The 20,588-nt window shown below is 38.2% G+C and overlaps 1 protein-coding gene across 9 annotated transcripts in view; it reads left to right on the top strand.

Annotated features, from left to right (window-relative positions):
* The window catches only part of ERC1 (ELKS/RAB6-interacting/CAST family member 1), a 304,845-nt gene that overhangs the window by 228,985 nt on the left and 55,272 nt on the right, over positions 1–20,588 (top strand). For 8 of the 9 annotated variants that reach the window (XM_054188992.1, XM_054188994.1, XM_054188990.1 and 5 more), the window contains one exon: positions 17,429–17,573. In XM_054188992.1, coding sequence (XP_054044967.1) covers positions 17,429–17,573 — 145 coding nt within the window. Of the gene's footprint in view, positions 1–16,402; positions 16,506–17,428; positions 17,574–20,588 lie in introns of those variants that run through there. The other variant, XM_054188997.1, reaches the window with a different exon arrangement.

Genomic DNA, 20,588 nt, shown 5'->3' with positions numbered 1-20,588 from the left:
TTCTCAACGTCCGCAAATTTCACTTTGCAACCTTAAAGTGTTTCTTTATTAAATATGATTTTATGTGTATTTTTAAATAGATAGGTGGAATGCTGAAAGTTTTTCAGGAATATTTAATGACTATTTAAAGCCATTTGGAAGGCAGATGGAATCCAGTCCCTTAATACAGCTCTTACTATATGAAGTCAATGGGAATTTCGTCTTTGCTTTCAGAGAGAACACCATTATTCATATTTGCTGTGGTGATGAAATGACCACTGTTTTTTCTTAATGCCAGTATTCAAATTATTAAAAATATGTTCAATTATAAAAATCTGAATTTTTAGATTTACGGGAAAAAAAAAGTCAAGAAAGATCTATTCCTGTTTCTTCTTCGGTTCGTTAAGGCATTTGAGGGATTTGTATTATTGCTAAAATATTACTTTAATGATTTGTGGCATCCTTTATTATTAGTTTGGATCACACAGGAATTGAACAGAAATGTTTTTGCCTCTCACCTTACAAAGGCACTGTGGCATTCCATATCTTTTTCTTTTCAATATAAGAAACTGCTGAAGATGTTATACATGAGTTGGGGGTGGCACGCCAAGATTTCTGGTATCTAAGAACTCTAAGAGAAGTTGGCTGAAGGGAATTTTGGCTCTTTGAAAGTTTAATAAATATTGGAATTCTGTTGAAATTCTAGAAGTTATGGAAATGCTGAAGTTCTGAAAGTGTTGCAGAATAGCGGGCAGGATGACTAACTTGCTATGAATTGATTAACTGTTACAATTTGTGATCAAAGTAATGAATATGCTCATGGAAGATTCTGATAATGTAAAGAATTAAAGAATAGGCTTTTAATTAAGACCAGTCAGCTTGATTTGTGTAAGATGTGTAATGTCAAAAAAAATGTGATATGACTCCTTGATTATCTCTAACTTTGGTTTAAAAAAGAAATCAACTTGTTTAATTGAAATAATTTTTTGCATTAACTATAATTAGACTTCTGTAAATGACCAGTTTCCAATATTATGTATTAACGCTGCATAGACAATATGCTTAAAGTGAGCATTATCTGTCAGCATTTGCCCATTACAATTAAAACTGAACAGTGATATTTATATTTGAGCTTCATAGGTTTTGTTACTAGGCTTGATGCTAATAATCATTTTATCAGTGCGCTGGAAGTATAAAATGACAGTCAATAGGACCTGCAGGTGATAAAGGATACGGCATAGGGTTACCTAATGGTGAGAACAGACATGCGGGGCAATTTAAATTGCTTCTTAATATGAACTCATTTACACAAAGTGCATCTGAACATTAGGCATATAAATTAGAACAATGTGGAGACTATTGTACACTATTTTGAGAGGAATGACTTGGAAAAGATGTAGCAATGTAATGGAAAAAAATAGTGTGATGTTTGCGGCAGAAGGACTTTGACTACACAGAAGTAGGATTAATGAGTACGAATAGAATGAGGATTTTACTTCTGTTTTATAGGGTAGTTGATACAGTTGTCGCAATATTCTGTATAGTTCTAATATCTAGAAAATTAAATAATGGTGATATTAAAACACTGTTTATTCCAGTAAAGACAGTCAAAACAAGGATCATTATCTAGAAACTGAGGACAGAAAGAATTAGGATTAGAAAGATATATGACTTTCCAACAGCGAAAATTATTAACCACCAGGACAAACTCAAGGGCAGCAACAAGTTCCTCATGGCTTTCAGTCACAAGACGAGATGTCCTTTCCTACCCCCTCAGAATAAGTTATTGGCTTCAATGGGAGCAACTGGATACGATGTAAGTATTTGTTCTGTACGGAAGTCAGACTGGATAAAATCAATGAATAAGCTTTAGTTCTGCATACTGTAAGCTCTGAAAAAATCCACAAAAGTGAATGAGATCCATTAAGTAGGATAAAACAAAATAAAATAAGGAGGTGTAAGAAGTAGTTTTCCACACAACTTTTTTTGCTTGTAGGAAAAGTAATCACGAAACAAGTAGCTTCAGGGGGGTTCAGTCTTGGACAAATCTGATGGGTTTAGCGTTACTTACATCTGTTTTATCAATCCTTCTCTTTTCCTCTTTCCTTATCTAGATATTATTTTTTCTCTTTGACCAGCTCAATAACATTCTTGACTTTCAGTGTTTAATGAATTCTCCCCTAGATTTCCCCCAAACTTCCCCTCCTCTGCAACTTTCTCTTACATTCTTGTCCTCTGAAAGTCTTCCAGGTGTGTCTCGGTATATGTAAGCTTCTTATTACTAGCTGTGTTTTCCATGAAGCAGCTTCCCAGGGACATGTTACCTCGTTATGTCTATAGTTTTAAAATTTCAAAGAACTTTGAAGAGTGGATATAATCAGGATCTCTTCCACTATTTGCAGAGTGATTCTACAGAATGACTTACTGTCAGCAAAGCCATAGGAAACTCTTGTCTTTTACCAATAAATGCTGGAAGGGAAGCTTCCCTTTTCTCATTCATGCTCCTCATTGTTGAATGATGCAAACTGAAAAAATATACCTGAGTAAAACTCTCATTCTGGTGACCCATTATGGATCTGAAGGAGGTAAAGCAAGTTTTTCTTCTGTCTCACTTTGTGTGAACGAACATGGGAAGCCGCCATTTGAAAAGTGTCCAGTTGCTTCCAAGGAGAACAGCAGAAGTACAGTCCAGCACATGCCTCACCTTTATCCGAGGGACAACTAGAATACCAGTCAGTCATGGCAGATTGTTCCTGAACAGCCCAGAAGGCCTAAGAGGTTTAAGTGTTTCGAGATAAGGCTCCCCAGATTATTTAGACCGGGCAATACCCACTGCTTTGTTTCATGGCTTAAAATGAGTTTTCTGTTGTTCTTTCTCCTGAAAACACAACCTGTGGCCTAAGAGCAAGATTACTTATCTGAGAGTGAGAGTTTTTGGGAGTCCAACAGTACCATCATCTCTGTCACCACCTCAATTTCTTTCCAGGTGCCAAACCCAAAATTCACGTCATAGTTGTTGATCACAGTGAGAACATTCATATTACAACCTAAATTGCATGGCAGATTCTTCAGCTTGCAAAAAAAAAAAAAGGCCCCTCTTGGTGAAGGATCTAACAGAGAGACCAATGAGTTACCTTTCAATTCCTTTGTTGCCTTAACATTTGGGGTCAAATTCTTACAGTGCAGAAGAGACCAAAAAGCTAAAATGGAAAGAAAAACAACAGATGGAGCATATTTATTTCTTGGGCGGGGAGCTATGGCTGAAGAATAGGATTATATCAGTACGTTGACTCCACGGTCTTGTCACCACGGTAATCTGTTGCAGAAGGAGGTGGTTTCTATAGGCGGTGTTTAGCGTTAGACGCAGCGCGGGCCAGCAAGGAGAGGCAGCGGTGGGGCTAAGACCTATTGTTTCTGTAAGTGGTTGCAGGGCTGTCCAGGTGTCCTGATTTAAAGGCTGCTCCTTGAGACAGGAAATTGTATCTTGTTCTGAGGTTTACTGTAATAAAGTACATAGTCCTGGGGGAATGTGCTGCTGGGCCCATGAATCACTTTATGGGCTGGCTGTTCTGACCTCAGCCCTGTGATTTATTCACGCCATACCGCAGCAGGAATGGCAAAAATGTAACCGGCGCATGGTCTTCCCAGCCTCCCCCCCTCACTACAACCCAGATGGGCCTGTAACTGGGAGGCTGCCATAAATCCATAAAGGCAGGTTTGCTCCAAGCTGGCAGTTTCACTTGTCTTGCCCAAGAGCTCTCTGCTGTGTGTCTGCTGGGCGTTTGATGGTAGGGGAATCCTCTTGCTTCTCAGGTGTTTCCTTCGTAGTTTTGTGGCCTTGTAGCTCCTCAAGTTTCTTGTGTGAAGAAGTGAAAATCTCGGTGCAATAGTGGTACTCTTAGCAAAAATAAGGCAGCTTGAAGTGTGCAAGATTTTGGTAATCCCCTTTTTCCTTTAAGCTAACAATACTTTAAAAAAAAGAGACCTGACTGTTTTCAGGTCAGGATGTCACTGTTACAGATGTTACCAGATGTACTCTTACAATCCTTCTCTTCAGTAAATAGTAGTATTTGCATTTACAGAGGTATTTAAATGATGTGCACTTGGTCGAGCCACAAGTGACAGGCATGAAGAATAGATCTTGACTCTCAGCTCCACTAATCCATGTTTCTATTTCAATTGACTATGTTTGTTTACATGTTTTGCAGTTAGCAGTTGTTAGTTTTAAAAATCTCACACTTTTCTTTGTTGGTGGTCTTTCCATCTCAATTTTTAAAAGATTCATTCTGCATGAAGCATCCTTATATTTTCCTATAATTCACTGGTCCATACACTTCAGAAAATGTTCATATTTTTTCCTGATGTTGTGTAAAATACCCATTTCTTAAGGATTTTTTCAGGATTAAAAAGTTTCAGGATTAAAAGTTGTCCAATATACTGATGTTCACCCTGCCTTTCGGTTATTTTCTGCCCCTGTCTACTGTGTATCTCCATACAACTAAGTAAATCTCCATTTGTTCTTGCCATGAATTTGTCTTTTTTAATCTAACCGTTTTAAATAGTTTAGACACTATGGGGACCTGACAGAAAGAGCCATTTTTCCTCTAATAGTTTGTAAATAATACTGTTAGAATTAAGAAGCTGTAACCTGTAAAGCAGTCCTGTTCCTTGCAACACACTCAAATTTCTGCCTTAGCCACCTCATCCTGAAGTCAGCCTTGGAAAATATGCACAATTTTTCCGTAAAATAGATAAAATTTAAACATCTTGAAATTTAGCAAGAAATTTTATTAAAAAAAAATCTAGCCTAATCGCAAGTCTCAATACGTAAGTAGATGCCAAATTATACTCCTCATCAATGGTACAACCAATTAAAGGACAACTATATCAAAACAAGGAACAAAACAAGGTTACTCACAAGAAGGTAGGGGAACTTCCATTTATCTATAATGTAGACAAATTTTCACAAGAGCCAATCTCTCTGTGTGATACAAGTGGGTTTAAGTTTGTTTCTTCTATTTCATCTCCTTGAAATTGGAGTTTTTTTACTTTTTCTAAGATACTGGAGTTATATCTGTAAATTTACATGTGATAATATTTCCTCAATAAGGTAATTTTCATAGGAGTTTTGTTTAAACTACAGGATAAACACAACTTCAAATTCGTTCAGTTAAAAAGGTGTTAGTAGCTGGAATGTGCTCAAATGAGGTTTTTCCAATTCCTTCACATATGAATGACTTGCTCTCTCACTTTCAACATGCTGGTTAAGTTTCACGTACTTCTGTCTCATTACAAAACATAGACAACAACAGCTTACTTCGAGATTGGTTGAGCTTCGTTAATTTTTTTTATAAAACTCCTTTAAATCTGTACATGAAAAAAAGCTTTGTGTAACAAAACGTATCATTATGTTCAGCAGAGATGTGATAATAAAGGGTTGTCAGTGGTCTGTTTCCATGGTTTAGATCAAGCTTAACAGTGCTGGTTCTGGAGCAGAGTATGCATGTTCATTCTCCTAAAATGTTTTTACAGCATGCAGCTCCAGCTTCTTCTCATTCTTCCCGTGAAGAAAAGGGACTGGATAGAGATAAAAACAGAAAAGACGATGGTAGGATGCTCCCTACTTACTGTAGAACACTGGTTGCTTTAAGCATCTGGAAAGTTGTTTATCTTCAGAGCTCATCAGAATATACTGTAGTGCCAATTCAAACAAATCTTCTGCACTAAGAGACTGCAAGTAGCTACACCTACTTTCAGACCCGGATCTGAAAAAGGAAATTAAATGAAACCTCTCAGGCCCCTTCTGCTGCAATTATGGAACTAAATATATCCAAATTTTATCCCTAGCCCCTGACACCTGCTCCATTCCTGTCCTCAACCCTTTCAACAACTTCTGTTTGCTTAGAAACACTTTTTTAGCACTACTTAAGCAGCAGTCATTGAAACTACCAGGAGCAGGAGGCAAAGTGATGCCTCGGTGCTGAATGAAGCAGTTCCATATACTGTGTCTGACCTTATAGGAAATGTATCTTTTTAGAAATCAGACAAGGTGGTTCTGGAAGAGAAGCTTGGAATATCATAGAAAAGAATCCTCAGAGAAGAGGGAGAAGGAAGTTAGGTGACACACATCCAGGTTGGTAGTCAGATAGACAGTAAATAATGAAAGCAGTCTGTAACTCTAGCACGAAAATTTGTTGAAACGCAGAGGAAAATTGAGATGTTTGTAAGAGAACAACAAAATGCTCTACACCTCTGGTATGTAACATGAAACCAGATGTCACAGGGATAATGGCAATTAATGGGAAATAGAATGATATTCACAGCTGGAATGTGGGTACAAGTTCAGGAAATCTAGAAATAAAAGTACAGGTGGCGTATAATAATGATACTGGAGATTCTGAAGAAATAAAAAAGTGGTAGCATAAATGAAATACCATTATTTTGAGTCAAAATAGTGTAAGGACCATTAAAGGAGTTATACAAAAAGAGAGTAGATGGTAGCCTGCTATGGATTTTAGGTGTAGAGTTGTGGTAGGTGTAAATAACAATGGAGAGGTGTATTTTTATGGGAGATGTCTATTTATGGGATACAAATCAGAGAAACTGCTGGACTTCTTAATTCAGTATTTCCTAGATCACCAAGAAGTAATATTGGTTTGAGACTTCAGGATTGTAATAAGTGTTGATGATAATAGGGAAGAAATCATCACTAAAACCAGCTTCAGCCGTAGTGACCATGAACCAAGTACACTTACATTTAAGTAAAAAAACTATGCTAAACAAGTAAAGTTTTCAATTTCAAAGTAGTAAACAGAAAAATTAAGAATATTAGGTAGCAAGTGAATTGGACAGAAGGACTCAGAGGTTTGATTGAGGGGAAGCAGGGAATTTATTTAAATCAAAAGTCCGAAAGTATGAGGTCTTTGCATCCCAAACAAAGGGGGAGAAATGTGAGGAAGAGTTACAAACCTAACAGGCTCTGTGTCTGCATCCAGAAGGAAATTAGCAACAGCCTTAAAAATTGGTCAAGAAAGAGAGATGTTTCTGGGAGGCAGAAATTACAGGAGTAAAGTGAGAATTGTGAAAACTCATGCTGAATTAGATCCTCCACAGGAAATCAAGACAAATAATAAAACATTCTATAGCCACAGATACAAAAAGATTCGGGAAAGAAGCGGAACCACAATGCACTGAGGACAGGGCTAGGGTTAGCAATAGTATGCATATGGTCCCAAAATTAAGTTAATGCCTTTGCCTTGGTTTCCAATGAGCAGAAAGGTAAAATACAAAGAAAGGAAGGTTTGACGACCTATCAGAATAAGCACGTCAAGCATAGAAACAAGACAAATGCAGAAAGAAGTGAAATGAATTATACTAAGCATAAATAACAGTCATGATAGTCATTTAGTAAGGAGGTAGATTCTCTATCAGTTTGTATCTTTGTTTCGAGACTAAAGGTTGGATAGTTTTCTTAAAACAACTATGTTATAAGTCATGGCTTGATTTTTTCACATGATCAGAAACCACACTAAGACTGCAGTATTGCTGTCATTTTTTGACTGATGTAGCTGAAATTTCTTTCTGTCATCTTTCACCTGGGGTCTAAGTCACAAAGACATAATTAGAGAACAATTGTTATCGCTCTAGTAATTGTAGTTGTTTGATATGTTATAATCAATGTGAATTCCATGATTCACTTCCCATTCTTACATTATGGTAGCCCTGGCTTTGGCAACTAAGGGTTTGATGCTGTCACAGCATCTTGAAGAACTACAGTTCCTCCAGGGATAAGGAACCTGTGGTGAGATTTGGGTTCCTCCTGTTTATTCAAGGCTCGGTTTTAACTGGGTCTCCAGGCTGCAGGGATACACAGTCAGTGGTGCTGACACCAGAAAGGGGGCAGGAACCTGAAAATGGGAGAGCAGAACCATCTTTTTCAGCAACAGCCCTGTCTTGTGTCAGCTTAAGCCAATAGTGAAACCACATGCTAAGCTAAAGCTCAACCTGTACTTGACTGTGTCGCTGCTTTTCTTATGAGGTCATTTTTCAAAATCTGTTGAATGTATTCTGGTGGCCTGTATTGCCTGGATGAAAATTATACCTTAAGTTTGTGCTGTATTTGCCCTGCTGTTAAACTGGGGATGAAGATAGTGCAAGATTCAGAACTTCCTTCTCAGAAAAGCCAGCTCTGTGGAATCTGAGGGCCTGAGTACTTCTGTCTGTCATCCAGCTTCTGCCCCGAAGGCTGCTAAAACAAGGAAAGTTGTCTTAAAAAAAATACTACCCTTATAGGGAAGAATCTCCCATAATATCTGCCAAGATTGAGGGTTCCTTCTAAGATGTACCATCTTTGAGAACTCCCACTCTTCACAGGCAGGTAGGTAAGGCTCAGGTACTATCAGTTCAGCGGCTGTGATATGCAGCAGCCTCTTTTTCATTGGAGGAATTAATCAAAAAAAGTAGTTCAAGAACTTGGTAGTGGGCTGGAAAGTCTCTCTGTGAAAGCTTTAGAATTTTTTTTCTGGGCATGCTGGCAACACAGTCTAGAGCTGCACTGCAATTCTGAGCGCTCAGAGCCAAGACGTGAGCAGAACTAGGAACTGCAAATCTTTGCCTTAGGTGCTAAAGTCATAAAATAAAGATGGAAAGCTTAGGTAAAAGAAGCGCTAAAACATTGGCGGGAAAAGTAATATAAAATATTTATAGGTTTACTTCTGCATATATTGAGGGAAAGGACTTTGAAAAGCATTGCTTATCAGTCCTAGTAAGGAATGATGCTTCTGTGATTCTAGATGTTTAGCATGTTAGAGAAAATGTGTATAGGAAAATCTAAATATGTTCTCAGTATCTTTTTTAAATAAGGACAGCAAAAGTGGTAATGCTCCCTGTGTCTAAAATTAACATTGATTTATTATCACACCATTCACATAATGGAAAATTAAAGGGGCATCTCTTTTGTGACCACACAACTCTGTTCACACAGAATTTATATTTTTATCTCTTGTTTTCCAGTCATGGTCACTTCTATGTAATGACATTGAAAGGAACAGTAAAAAGGTGTAAATTCAAGAGGCTTCAATTTGCTGATGACAAACAACTTTTTTATTTTCTTCTCACTTGGTTTGCTTGAATTCGCAATTCCTTTTTTGGTAGCCGTGAGAGTGTAGATCAGGGGTGAGAAAGGCTGCTGACGTGCCATCCAGACAAGGCAAAGGTAATTTGCTGATTCAGGAAACAAGTACAGGAATGGAAGGAGTGTGGTATTATCCCTTTAGACTGAGGGTGTAAGGCCATGTTTGGGAAATTAATTTGCAGCATGAGGTTTGATTATTCCCAGATGTAATTAAAAGAGCAGGTAGTACATACTGCCAAGTTACCTTTCTTCCCACCTTCTTGCAGCAAGAGGTTGCTACTGTTTCTTTTGGATAAATGCTTTGCTCACTTTGGGGTACTTTGTGCTTTTCATATAGCTGCATCTTACATACTGCAGAAATGGTAGCTGGTGCAGAATTTGGCAACTTGTGTATGAAGTAAGGTACTGGTCTATTAGCATCTTAAAATGATGTTCTCTGGCCTGACTGCCAGGATTTTTCAAGGTTACTTTTAAGAACCAAATCCTGATACCCAGAGCTTTGCGAGGGCTGCCCCCTCCCTGCAAGGAACTGCAGGTTCTGTGGCCACACCAACGGGATGGTGGCTGGTCATTGACAGGTTCTCAGGGTGTTAGAAACTGGAATTTACTTTCCACGTGGTTCAGAGCAGTCATATTTTCTTAATTTTCTGAAGATGTTCTATAACTAGCAAAAAAAAAAAAAGTAGAGAAAAAGTTAAGTGTGGAACCACCACTGTAGATTTGTTGACAGAGTTTATGATGAAAAGGATGAAGTTAGCACCAGACCTGTCCCATCAGATCAGCTGTTTGGTGTGTTGTATTACTAATTACTTTTTAAGAGTTTATCAAGTGTGACCTACCCAAACACTGTCATTCTACCAAACTCATGAAATTACTAAATATTGTGTCCTAATGCTTTTGTGTTCTAAGCTGTCACCTAAATGTCTGTCTAGCTCTCATAATACTGCAATACTGTACCTGAATCTTTTTGCCTGCTAGTTCTTCATGTTGTTGTCACTTCATGGGAGGTTTTTTTTAATTCATATGCAAATGATACAGTTCTTGTTATAATGGTGATTCACCATGGTAAGCCTTACAAATGGCTGTGATAGACAAGCATTAAAAGCTTTTATCAGTGTTTTCTCTAGGCTTTGAGTAAAAGACATGGACAAAAATCAGACAACTGAAGCAAGTACTGCCCAAGTAGCAGCTCTTTGCTTCTGTAGCAACTGATGTCCTTACCACTGGAGTGAATAAACAGTTTAGGAAACAGCAGAACCTTTCCAGTTTAAAGCCTATTCTATTAAAGGCATAATAGCCATAATTACAGTTTAACGTAATATGCAAGGTTGAAAACTCTGGCAGGTCAGTCATCCCTCACAGAAGAGCAACAGTCTCTGTTGAAGGAACTGACTGGATTGCCGTGAGCTTGTAGCTACCTGATCTCTCCAAAGTTGTGTCAGATCCACAAATGCTTTAGTTTATTGCCTGCAAGAAAGAAAACAGATTTGATCACTATAATGACACTAGACCTGATGGAATTATCCCACTTCCTCAGTGACATTAAAATCAAAGCTGCTGCTGATCTCAATATTATTTTTGTATTATCTGATCCACACTTTCAGAAATACTCCACATAGGAAGAAATCTCATCATTTGAAATAAAATTATATAGAACAATATATTCATAACATTTCTGTATGGAATTTGTGTTCTCTCTGACATATGTAAGCATATTCTTTTAATAAATATGTATAGTTTTTATCTTCTGAAGCATCATTAATTCAGCACTGTTTGCAGCCTGTTATTCTTTCTAATTATACAGCTAATAAATATTCTAGCCTTATGACCCTGAGAACTGTGCTGCAAAGTACAAAACTGCTTTTAAAAATTCACTTTCTATTATGTTTTACCAAAAGGATTCCTCTCCTTTACTAGGAAGGAGCTGTGAAGGAATTACATAGTCTTCTGAAACCAAGTGCTGTAGAGAGCCATTTAAAGACATCTTGATTCTATTAGTATTTGTAAGCCAGAGGACAAACTTGGCTACCCTGGTAGTTAAAACATTTTTACTGTTATGGAAGAGCTTTTTTTATTACTCCTTATTGGACTTACCCTGCTACGGTTTATTATCCAGAAATATAGGATATTAGTCCTGCAGTGCTGAGGGTTACTGAGTAGTTAGAAAGTCTCATGCCCCCATTTGCAAAAATATGCTGTGGTTCACCAAAGAGGAAAAGAGGAATGAAACAAAACTGGTGTCTGCAGTGCTCCAGGGAGATGTGTTACGGTTTTGGCTACACTGTACACTAGGGTGTTTTGGTGCTAATGGGACTTGGTAACTGAATCTGATGAGCTGTAGTTCCTTATTTTCTAGGTTCATTCAAATACTTGGTCACTCAAACTACCAAATCACTTATTTATCCTCACCCAAGACCATACAAGAAATCTCATCTGTGCTGTGTGTGTCTTTTTCTAGGGCCTCTGTAAGCATGTGTATGAGATGCTAGCAGCTGACATTTTTACTAAAGTCACTGCAGACGAAGTATTCTCTAGGAAAAATATTGTTCAGCGTCTGAAGTTAAATGGTATACAACTCTTAACTCCTTTCTTCCGTGCTACAGAGAGATTTAGAAAATACTCCTTTGCTGAATGCCTTCTGCAGTTTGTAGTATTAGTAATGTGTAGTAGTATAATAGTACATTGTTCTAATTTTTAAGCTTTCATTCAAAACAGAGGCTGGTTCTGTGGTTGAGGGACATTCTTTAAGCTTTCCCTTGATTCAAGGCAGGTACTGAAACCCAAGCTGCAATTTAAACTGTTGCCATCATGCCCAGTTATCTTCCCAAAATCAGACACTTCCATTCCAGGTCTGAAGGAGATGTGCCTTTGCACACTATTCTTTGTTGTGTGTTGACAAAAGTATTAGGCTGGCCAGTAAATGCAACAGGACGACCTCATCAGGAGTGCGTCAAAGGCTCATGATATTTGGCATCAGAAGAATTCAGTCATGGTAATTTTGAGTGCTTTCTCACCTCTACAGTCATCGCTGCCTTCCACAAGACATTTCAGTCCTCTCGATCTGTCTGTATCTCAGAGCTGGAGTCATTCGTTATTGCTGCATCTTTGGCATCAGCTATAAGAACCCTCAGTCCTATCTGAAGTGCAAACAGAATGGAGACTGCGGATGAATCAGAATTACTCCAGAGGCAGCTATACTGCCATATAACTACTATGCAGTCATCTATTTTAAAAAGTAGAAAACCCATCTTTCTTTGTACTTTTTTTTTAAGACTGCAAACAGAGCAAATAATGTTGATATTGATCTTCAGAGTATCTCTACCACAGTCTTTTAAGAATTGAACCAACTGGTCTTGGTACCATTCCAGCCTGTGGTCATCATAGTCTACATTCAGTGAAAGGCTTCAGCCTAAATGGAATTAAAAATCCTCTTCTCTGTAGTGTACTTCCTTTTGTCCAATTCAGAGTTAATCCTAAACCTCTTTTCTCTAGATGTTCTACACTATGGACATTGCAGGTTTCCCTTGGTAGGCTGTTTTCAAGTCTGCTTACCTCTTGTGAGCTGCTTTACAGCTCAGTACGGACTACAGAACTTGCCCAAAATGGAGAGATAAATAGCCAGTTTCGCCTCCGCTGAGTTACTGCTGCCACAGCTAGACTACTAGCCCTATCTGAAATACCCGAACTAACTTGTGTGAGCTATGTTTGTGTGAGCTGTAGTGACTCTGGCATTAGCTAGCATTTTAAAAAATCAACCATGTTGGGTTGTGCAGCAAGTAGATGCTTTGCCTGCCTGTTAGGACATTTCAAGAGCTCCGATGTTGTGAGCTGAAGACACTCGCTTTGCTGAAGAAGCTAAGCTTGTACCACTGTCTGTTACCTAAACTGAAGCTGAGCCTGCGTGACGGACTCCAGCACTCCTGACAGATAGGTTCATTCATGTGCTACTAGCACCGTTCACACAGCAGCCCATTTTCTCCTTCTTGCCACCTCGCCCGTCTTACAGCAGATTCTTCTGCTCTCCCTGGGCATAACAGAGATCAAGAAGGGAAACAAGTCAGTTTCGTAGTGCTCTTCAGTCACAAACCTTGGTTTTTGCTTGATGATATTTGCTTTCTGTGGTCTTGTAGTATCATTTTAGCAACTCCAAGCTCTGTTGAGAACAGTAGTGTGCCATTACAGACACGTCTCCTTTCAGCAGAGCTGACGCTGACACCTGCGTTTCTCCCGTGTGAAACAGTATACATTTAGCTTGCAGAATTCAAAAATGCAGCTGCAATGCATGTATCACATCACAGGATATTTTTCTTACTTTGGTTCAGACTTCATTTTGTTTCAGTTCCAGAAAATCGAAATCCACAGCACCTTTCACCCCACTTCTTGACCAGCACCCCTGTCTCACACAGGATATAGCACTGACGTTTTGGCCAGTAGGATGCTTTTTTCTAGGGCATAGGGGCAATGATTATTCAGCAAAAAATAAGCAATGGGCTGATATCCATATCTTCTTGTCCTGGTCGTGGAGTTTTCTTGTAAGAAGTAGAGATGGGCAACAAAGGATTTGATTGCAGAAGGTACGCTTTACATGCTATTTGAGGCACCTCCAATTTCCATACCAGAGTAATGGCTACATAGATACTGTTACAGAGATATTCTTGGCTCTGGTCCTGAATCATCAGCAAGGATTGTGGGATTACTATTAAAAGAATAAGTGTTTCTTTAGAATCAAAACAGATTACTCTAAAGAAAGTGAAAATGACCAGAGCTCCAAGCCAGCCTGTCTTTCCCAGGGTACCGATAGCTAGAAAAAAAGCAGAGGTCATGGATCATGTTCTGTCACTTCACTCTATTGATATTTTTCATGTTTCAGGCAGACATCCAAAATTGGATACTTTTCCATAAAGCAAAAGCAACAGAAACAAAGTGGCAATAATAATGCGCCCATTATCAGTCGTTCCCACACCTACAATCTTGACCCTACAACTGGGAATCTGATGTGCACCTTTTCCTTTCTTCTACTCTTTGTCTGCATTAGGTCATCAGAATATTTGTATTTCTTCATCAAATAAATGGATTTAGAGTATCTTTTTATTATCCTAAAATGTCTAAAAAAAATGCCTAACATTGTGGTATTGTGTCTTGAAAGACAAGGGATAATTTAAGGTGCTAGTTTTTCTAGATACGATCTAGGCAGGATCCAAGTACTCTCTAAACTGGATCTGTCAGATTTTTTATATGCTGGTAGTCTGCTTAAAGCAAGCTTATTCTCTTAGTGTGTACAGGAAACACCTGTATAAATCCAGAGATAAATTCCACCCATAGAAAGTCCATTGTGTAAGTCCATTCTGCTCTCAGATGGTGAACAATTTCGTCTGTTGAAACACACCTCCTCCTCTTGAAATACACGGTTCTTTCACACTTTCTGATACAGGATATGTGGCTTCCGTTGAGATCCTGATAATAGCAAACTTCTGTATATGGGTAGCTTCCGCAAAACTCTAGCAAGCACTGGAGTGACTGAGGGGATGAACAGAGATCACATCTTAGCGGTGGCTTTTTTATGCTCTAGTTTCTTCTGCTGTGCAGTGATAGAAGTCTTAAGCTTTCACTGGCATAAATATTTTGGTCGCTGACTGGGATCAGAAGGAAGCCAGGTCATGCATCATCACTCTTTTCTCACCGAAACCTGTAATGCCTAAGAAAAAAAGATGTTCCTCCATCCCCAGCTATCACTCATCAGAAAGCAGTCATGGACTTTCTCATCAGTGAGTCAGTTTTCACCCATTGTCTTAGCAAAACTTCACGCCTTTCAAGTGAGAGCAGTTGAGTTTTTTTCCACCTGTAAAAAATAACAAGAGCTTTTTAAATATAACTCTCGATGAGAAACGACCACAGAACCTGGCCACTTCTGCTCTGGGGCTCTGGAGTTAGTGTGCCTTTCACATAACTCTGTGGGCAAAAGTGCTGCGCTGGCTCCTGCCAAGCTGGGTGAAAAAGTTGCAGCCCTGAGCTGCTTCTCAGAGGCTAACGTCTTCTCAGGTCCATCAGCAGGACTGCACGTGTAGCCACTTCCTGGTCCCATTCTATTAAAATAACGTGTCGAAGGGTTTTTTTAAGAGGCAAAACAGCATTGCTCAGACTTTCTAGAACAAGGTCAAGAAGCTAGTACATATGCAGTTATTCTTACAGATTGGAGGAGGGATAACTAAGTGTCCAGGACAGTAAGTTCTTTGTCCAGCTGAGCTGCCGCCAATGCAAGCCATCTGACTCCACCCTACATATTTAGGTATGCATCTCCCTGCCCCCTTGATCTAAGCACTGAAGTACCTGGTGAAGTTATTTCGCTCTTCATTCTCAGAAACATTACAATATTAAACACATGTTTTCATGCCCACCAAGGTCATAAAATTTGTGAAGTTTTCAGCATTTTAACAAATAAAAATTGCTATACTCTAGTAGTACCACTCCTTTCCCTTTTCAAGCCCTCAGCTTAAAAGTCCAATATATTAGATGCATATGTTCAAAACATCAATATTAAATAAAAGCACTGTCCATTTGTCCTGTTCTTGTCAAATTTTCTTAGTCAGGTATTCTTTCACATGGATCATAATGCATACTTTTTTGAGCAAAGATTTTTGGTTTAGCCACAATTACGAATTCCTAACTTAGATTAAGTTTAGTTGTTTAGAAAGGAGATACAGGAAGAGAGAGAGTAAGCTATTTTACTACAAATAAAGTCTGCTCAAGGAGTGGTAACAGGTGAATTAGAAAAAGCAAATTTTGTGTCACTGCTACCCTCAACAGTTTGCCAGTATGATCCTAAGTCACCAGATTGTGATGGGTCTTTATTAAAAAAGATCTTGACAACAAACAGAAAGATATATTGGTGTAATAAAAAGCAATCTTAATAGTTTGCATTAAGTTTCTATAATTTTTCTTACATCTTTAATATAAGACTAAGCGTTATGGATATGTTATTAGCGTAGTAATTGCTATTGGCGTGATTAACAGAATAGTTTTAACACATTTGATTATTTTTTTAAAAATCATTCTCTGAAATTAGGAATATTAATATGCTTTTGTTTATAAACTAGAGTGGGTGAAAATTTTGATTATTTGTGAATTTGGAATTTTTACTACTTTAACTGCATTTGCAACTCAACTTTTAGATGAAAAGTAGATAAGAGATCTGTAGCATTCAGAGTTTGTTTTTCGTCACCACTCCTGCATGATGCCAGCGTTCACGCCACCAGAAATGGTTAGGACCTCATTTTATTCCTTCTTTGCAAGGTGATGAGAGCTTGGACAAGCCACCCCTATGGGGCAGTAAGGCCAAAGTTTTCTTTTGTATCCTGTTGCACATCCTGATTTGGCCGCGCCAGCTAAAGGTGAGAATTAAGGTCAAAAGAAAGAAATAGCTGTTTTCCCTAACATAGAGCAATCCTTTGAGTTAATTTGAGAAATGCTGTTTTGTGATCAGGGCTATTGCCTTTGTCTCATCTCTTCCTAGTATCTATCAAATGTTTCTGAACTCTATTTGTAAGAGTTTTTTTGCTATTGGGAAAGAGTATGGCAAGGTTGTGTTTCTATGTCTAGTTATAGTGCTTAAGCCTCAAGATGCTTACACCATTTCTGCGAGGCTACAAAAGGGTTGTGATGAGGGCAGGCGTATCTTTGTCTTCGTTACTCAGGACATGCATCCAGCAAGCTCATTATATTGGTTACTCATAAGAAAAGTCAAAGAATAGCTCAAGCATCCTTGAAGGCATCTGTTTCAACATCTGTCATCTAGCACAAAAGTGTCTGTGTCATCGTTTCCTTCTGGGAATACACTGTATTGTTCAAGTGATTTCAATAAACTTGTCACATGCCACCTTCCTTCTAAAACAGCTGCATGAATAGGCAGTACAACCTAATATAATTTAACACAGAAGTCTTATGATTAGTCCAGTATTGGTGCATGTATTCTCAAAATCTGTTCTGGAAATGTTTAGAACATTATAAAGAATGAAAATGTTCAACCACAGTAATAATAAATGGTAGTCATTAAAAACTGAGAAGCTGAGTGCAGAATAATAACATATTATTATATGTTTTTCTTATTCTATAAGCAATAATTTGGTATCAGCACAGTCATTTTGGGGGAGGTGGGTGGGTCTTGACTTCCTGTTCCACCAACGGACATATAACTATGACAAACATATTTATTACTGCTCTTCAGAGTTGCACGCTGCTACAGCATTTGTATGTTCAACTCTTTATAGAGACTTCCTCTAAGTTTTGCAGGATAATAATGTATTTATATGTTTTTTTCAGACAAGAAGCCCTCCTTGCTGCCATTAGTGAAAAAGATGCCAATATTGCTCTGCTAGAACTTTCATCCTCTAAGAAGAAGACCCAAGATGAAGTGGCTGCACTGAAACGAGAGAAAGACCGTCTTGTGCAACAGCTCAAGCAGCAGGTGGGTAGAGAAAGCCTAGAAAAGAAAAGAATTAATAAACTGTTGTGACATTATCTTGATTTGTGGACCTAATCATGTGTAATCCTGTTGCATGTAGGGATAGAAAGTGCATAAATAACGATTTCAAACTAGCTACTGGTCATTAAGCCCGTAAACCATGGTGGGGAAAGAAGAAGTATCAATGTCGAGGGAAGTTTCTTTGTGTCACTGCCTGAGTAGTAAATGTGTGATAGAATGAGTAGGAAACTGTGAATGAAAAGGACATTGGTTATTATCTTCAGCAGGCACTGATAACCCCAGATTCAGGGAAATGTAGTGATGCTTCTTTTGCTGATCTGCATTCACCTTGTGAGGGAAGAAGCACACATGGAAGAAAATTCTCCTTGCTGTAAGGCTCAAATATGAATGTGTTCCAACTCTCAGTCTCTACTGTGATTTCTAATCTGTGACAGGAGCACCATATGGGAATGCCAGCTACTAGAGTGGAATTTGGGAGGTCTTGTGCTTGTGAGGAGATTGGCCCTTTTCTATTTCTGGCCTTTCCCATTTCTAAGTTCTTTTTGTGTTGGCATAACAATCAGAAAACCGTGTTTCTATTCCAGCATTTCATATTGTGTTTCAGTATTAAATGCAAAGTGAAAAAAACATTTCCAATCAAAAACAGAGGAAGCCAAACGGCATCCCTGGCAAGAAGAGATTTAGGACCTGAAAAATCTATGTAGGACTTTTCAGTTCAGCACTTCTGGTGGAGTTTTCTGAGTTATTCCCTTGCCATATTCCCTGTAATAGCACATACGTTGCTGCCAATCCAGTATCAACTTCTTCAGTGCCACCATTTCCATCTTCATAAAATTTTATGTGCAACATTTCATCTGTCAACCAGATGATTTCTTTTGCTGTCAAAGACAGTAAGGCAAAACCCGGTCTGCTTTGTGATAAGGGATGTCTCTGCTTCTTCCTTAGGAAACACAAGTAGATAATTGGCCATGTATTTTTAAGTTAACAATTATTTAAGGTTTAATTTAAGACCAGTAAGTTTGATTGTTATACCAGCTTCAAAATGAGCAAGAAGTATAGTTTATGGTCTTGTGTTATTTACTTTTGAGCAACAGTTGTAATTACTTTCACTTGTTAGACACATGACCTCCTACTAGGAGAGGATTCAGAAGTGGTCACAACAATGTAAAGTACTTATTTTCTTCATGTAATTGTCTGTAGGTGTAGCAGCCTTGATACAGGTTCACACCCATTCCAAGAGAAATTGGAACTGTATTGTCAGTTCTTATTGTCCTAAGTTTAAATACTGGCGCTTTCATGCCCCTTGCCCTTCCCAGCTTCCTTCTGATTATCCTTTGTGGGTAGTTTTTTGTGGGTTTTGTTTTCTACTGAAAATTGGTGTATATTTATGTAATGAGGTTGATTATCTGTAATGAATTATGACTCTAATGACTCGTTAGTTTTTAGTGCTGATAAGTCATACAATATCATATGCTGTTCCTAAAAAGACATGGGCATTTCCCTTAAGGATGCCCATTCTAAGCCCTTTTTGATATAGGTGTGAGATACTTAATTTCTCGAATAAACTAAAATTGCAAAGGAGTTTAATTTCACCTTGTTCTTGCTATGAAGTGAGACCAATTCTGAGCTGATTTTGGAGCAATAGTTCTTTTCCAAAAAATTCAAAAAATGTCCAAATGCCTTTGAAGTTTCCAGTTCCAAAACCGCCATCAGCTATAAAGATGCGACATTGTTTAAGATTTTGTTTAAGAATAGTCATCTTAAAAAAAAATGAAGGAGAAAGTAATCTCCTCTACACATCTGTACTATGGGTAGTATAAATACAAGATATGTATAAGTAGTATAAATACAAATATAAAACCACAGATAATGGGGGTGCAAAGTATTCTCCAGTGCATCCCCAATCCCTGAGGCAGAATATATGTTTTTATAGAAATAATCCAAATTATATTTAAGCCATACCTGAGACATATTTATTTGACCTAACAGAGATTTGACACATCCTCTCTAGAATTTATCCTATATCTTAAGGATGTATCATCTTTTATTCTTTTTTCTCTGTAGCCTTCAGTACTATTGAAAGAAAAGCTATTTACAAAGTTACTTATCATGGGAGAGTAATACTGCCTCTCTAAATTGCAGAGGATCTGACATTCACAGAAATGGTGGAAGCATCTTGAGGCTCAAGCGCTATAACTAGTTATTTTCAGTACCAATAGTTTTAGTATGTACTTTTTCTGCATTGAGGTCATCAATTGAAATCATACCAACTTTGACAGCTCCAGAAATAAGAGATGGATCAGAAGAGAAGGCTGTGAGGTTTTACAGGATCCTCATTACGGATATAGTCAAAGGGAATCTCATTTTTCCACATGCTTTGCAAATAATCTGTGTACTTGGCCATTGTGGTCCTCTTCAATTAGTACGGGTCACCAGCTTCATATCTTCTAATAAAGCTACTATGCTGCTTCATCAGTTTAAGCTTTCTCTACATGGACCCTTTTCTACATCTTGAGAACAAAGGTCCATCTGTGTTAGCAGTTCCACAGGACTATATAGCATTTCAGGAACTTCCTAAAAGTTTAGCTGTGATTCCTAAATTTACAGTAGAAATTGTGAATGAAAAATCTTTCAGACTTGCAGATGTATTGAACACAGCTGTTCAAGAAAGGCACGTGATGCCAGTTAATCAAGATCTTCTGGAAGACTTTGAAAAGCAGTTCTGGAGCCTAAAAAGTTTATTCAACCCTTGAGATTCAGAGCTGGCACCCTGACCTCAGTAATTCCTTCCTTCTGCCTTTAACATTGTTTCAGAGCTGTTGAGCTCCCTGATAAGTATTTGGTATTTCAGTCCATCCCATTTCTAGGAAATGCCTAGACTTTGTGGTGGGAAAGCAGCTCTTTGAGTTGGCTGGCAGGCACAGTTGACTAAAAGATTCCCGTTCCCATGTACATATAATGCAAATAGAAATGCTGAGCAATATTGGAAGGGGGTGG

The sequence above is a fragment of the Rissa tridactyla genome, chromosome 1 (genome assembly GCF_028500815.1).
Source record: "Rissa tridactyla isolate bRisTri1 chromosome 1, bRisTri1.patW.cur.20221130, whole genome shotgun sequence".
NCBI classification, from domain to species: Eukaryota; Metazoa; Chordata; class Aves; order Charadriiformes; family Laridae; genus Rissa; species Rissa tridactyla.
This window is presented reverse-complemented; position numbering and strand designations above follow the sequence as displayed.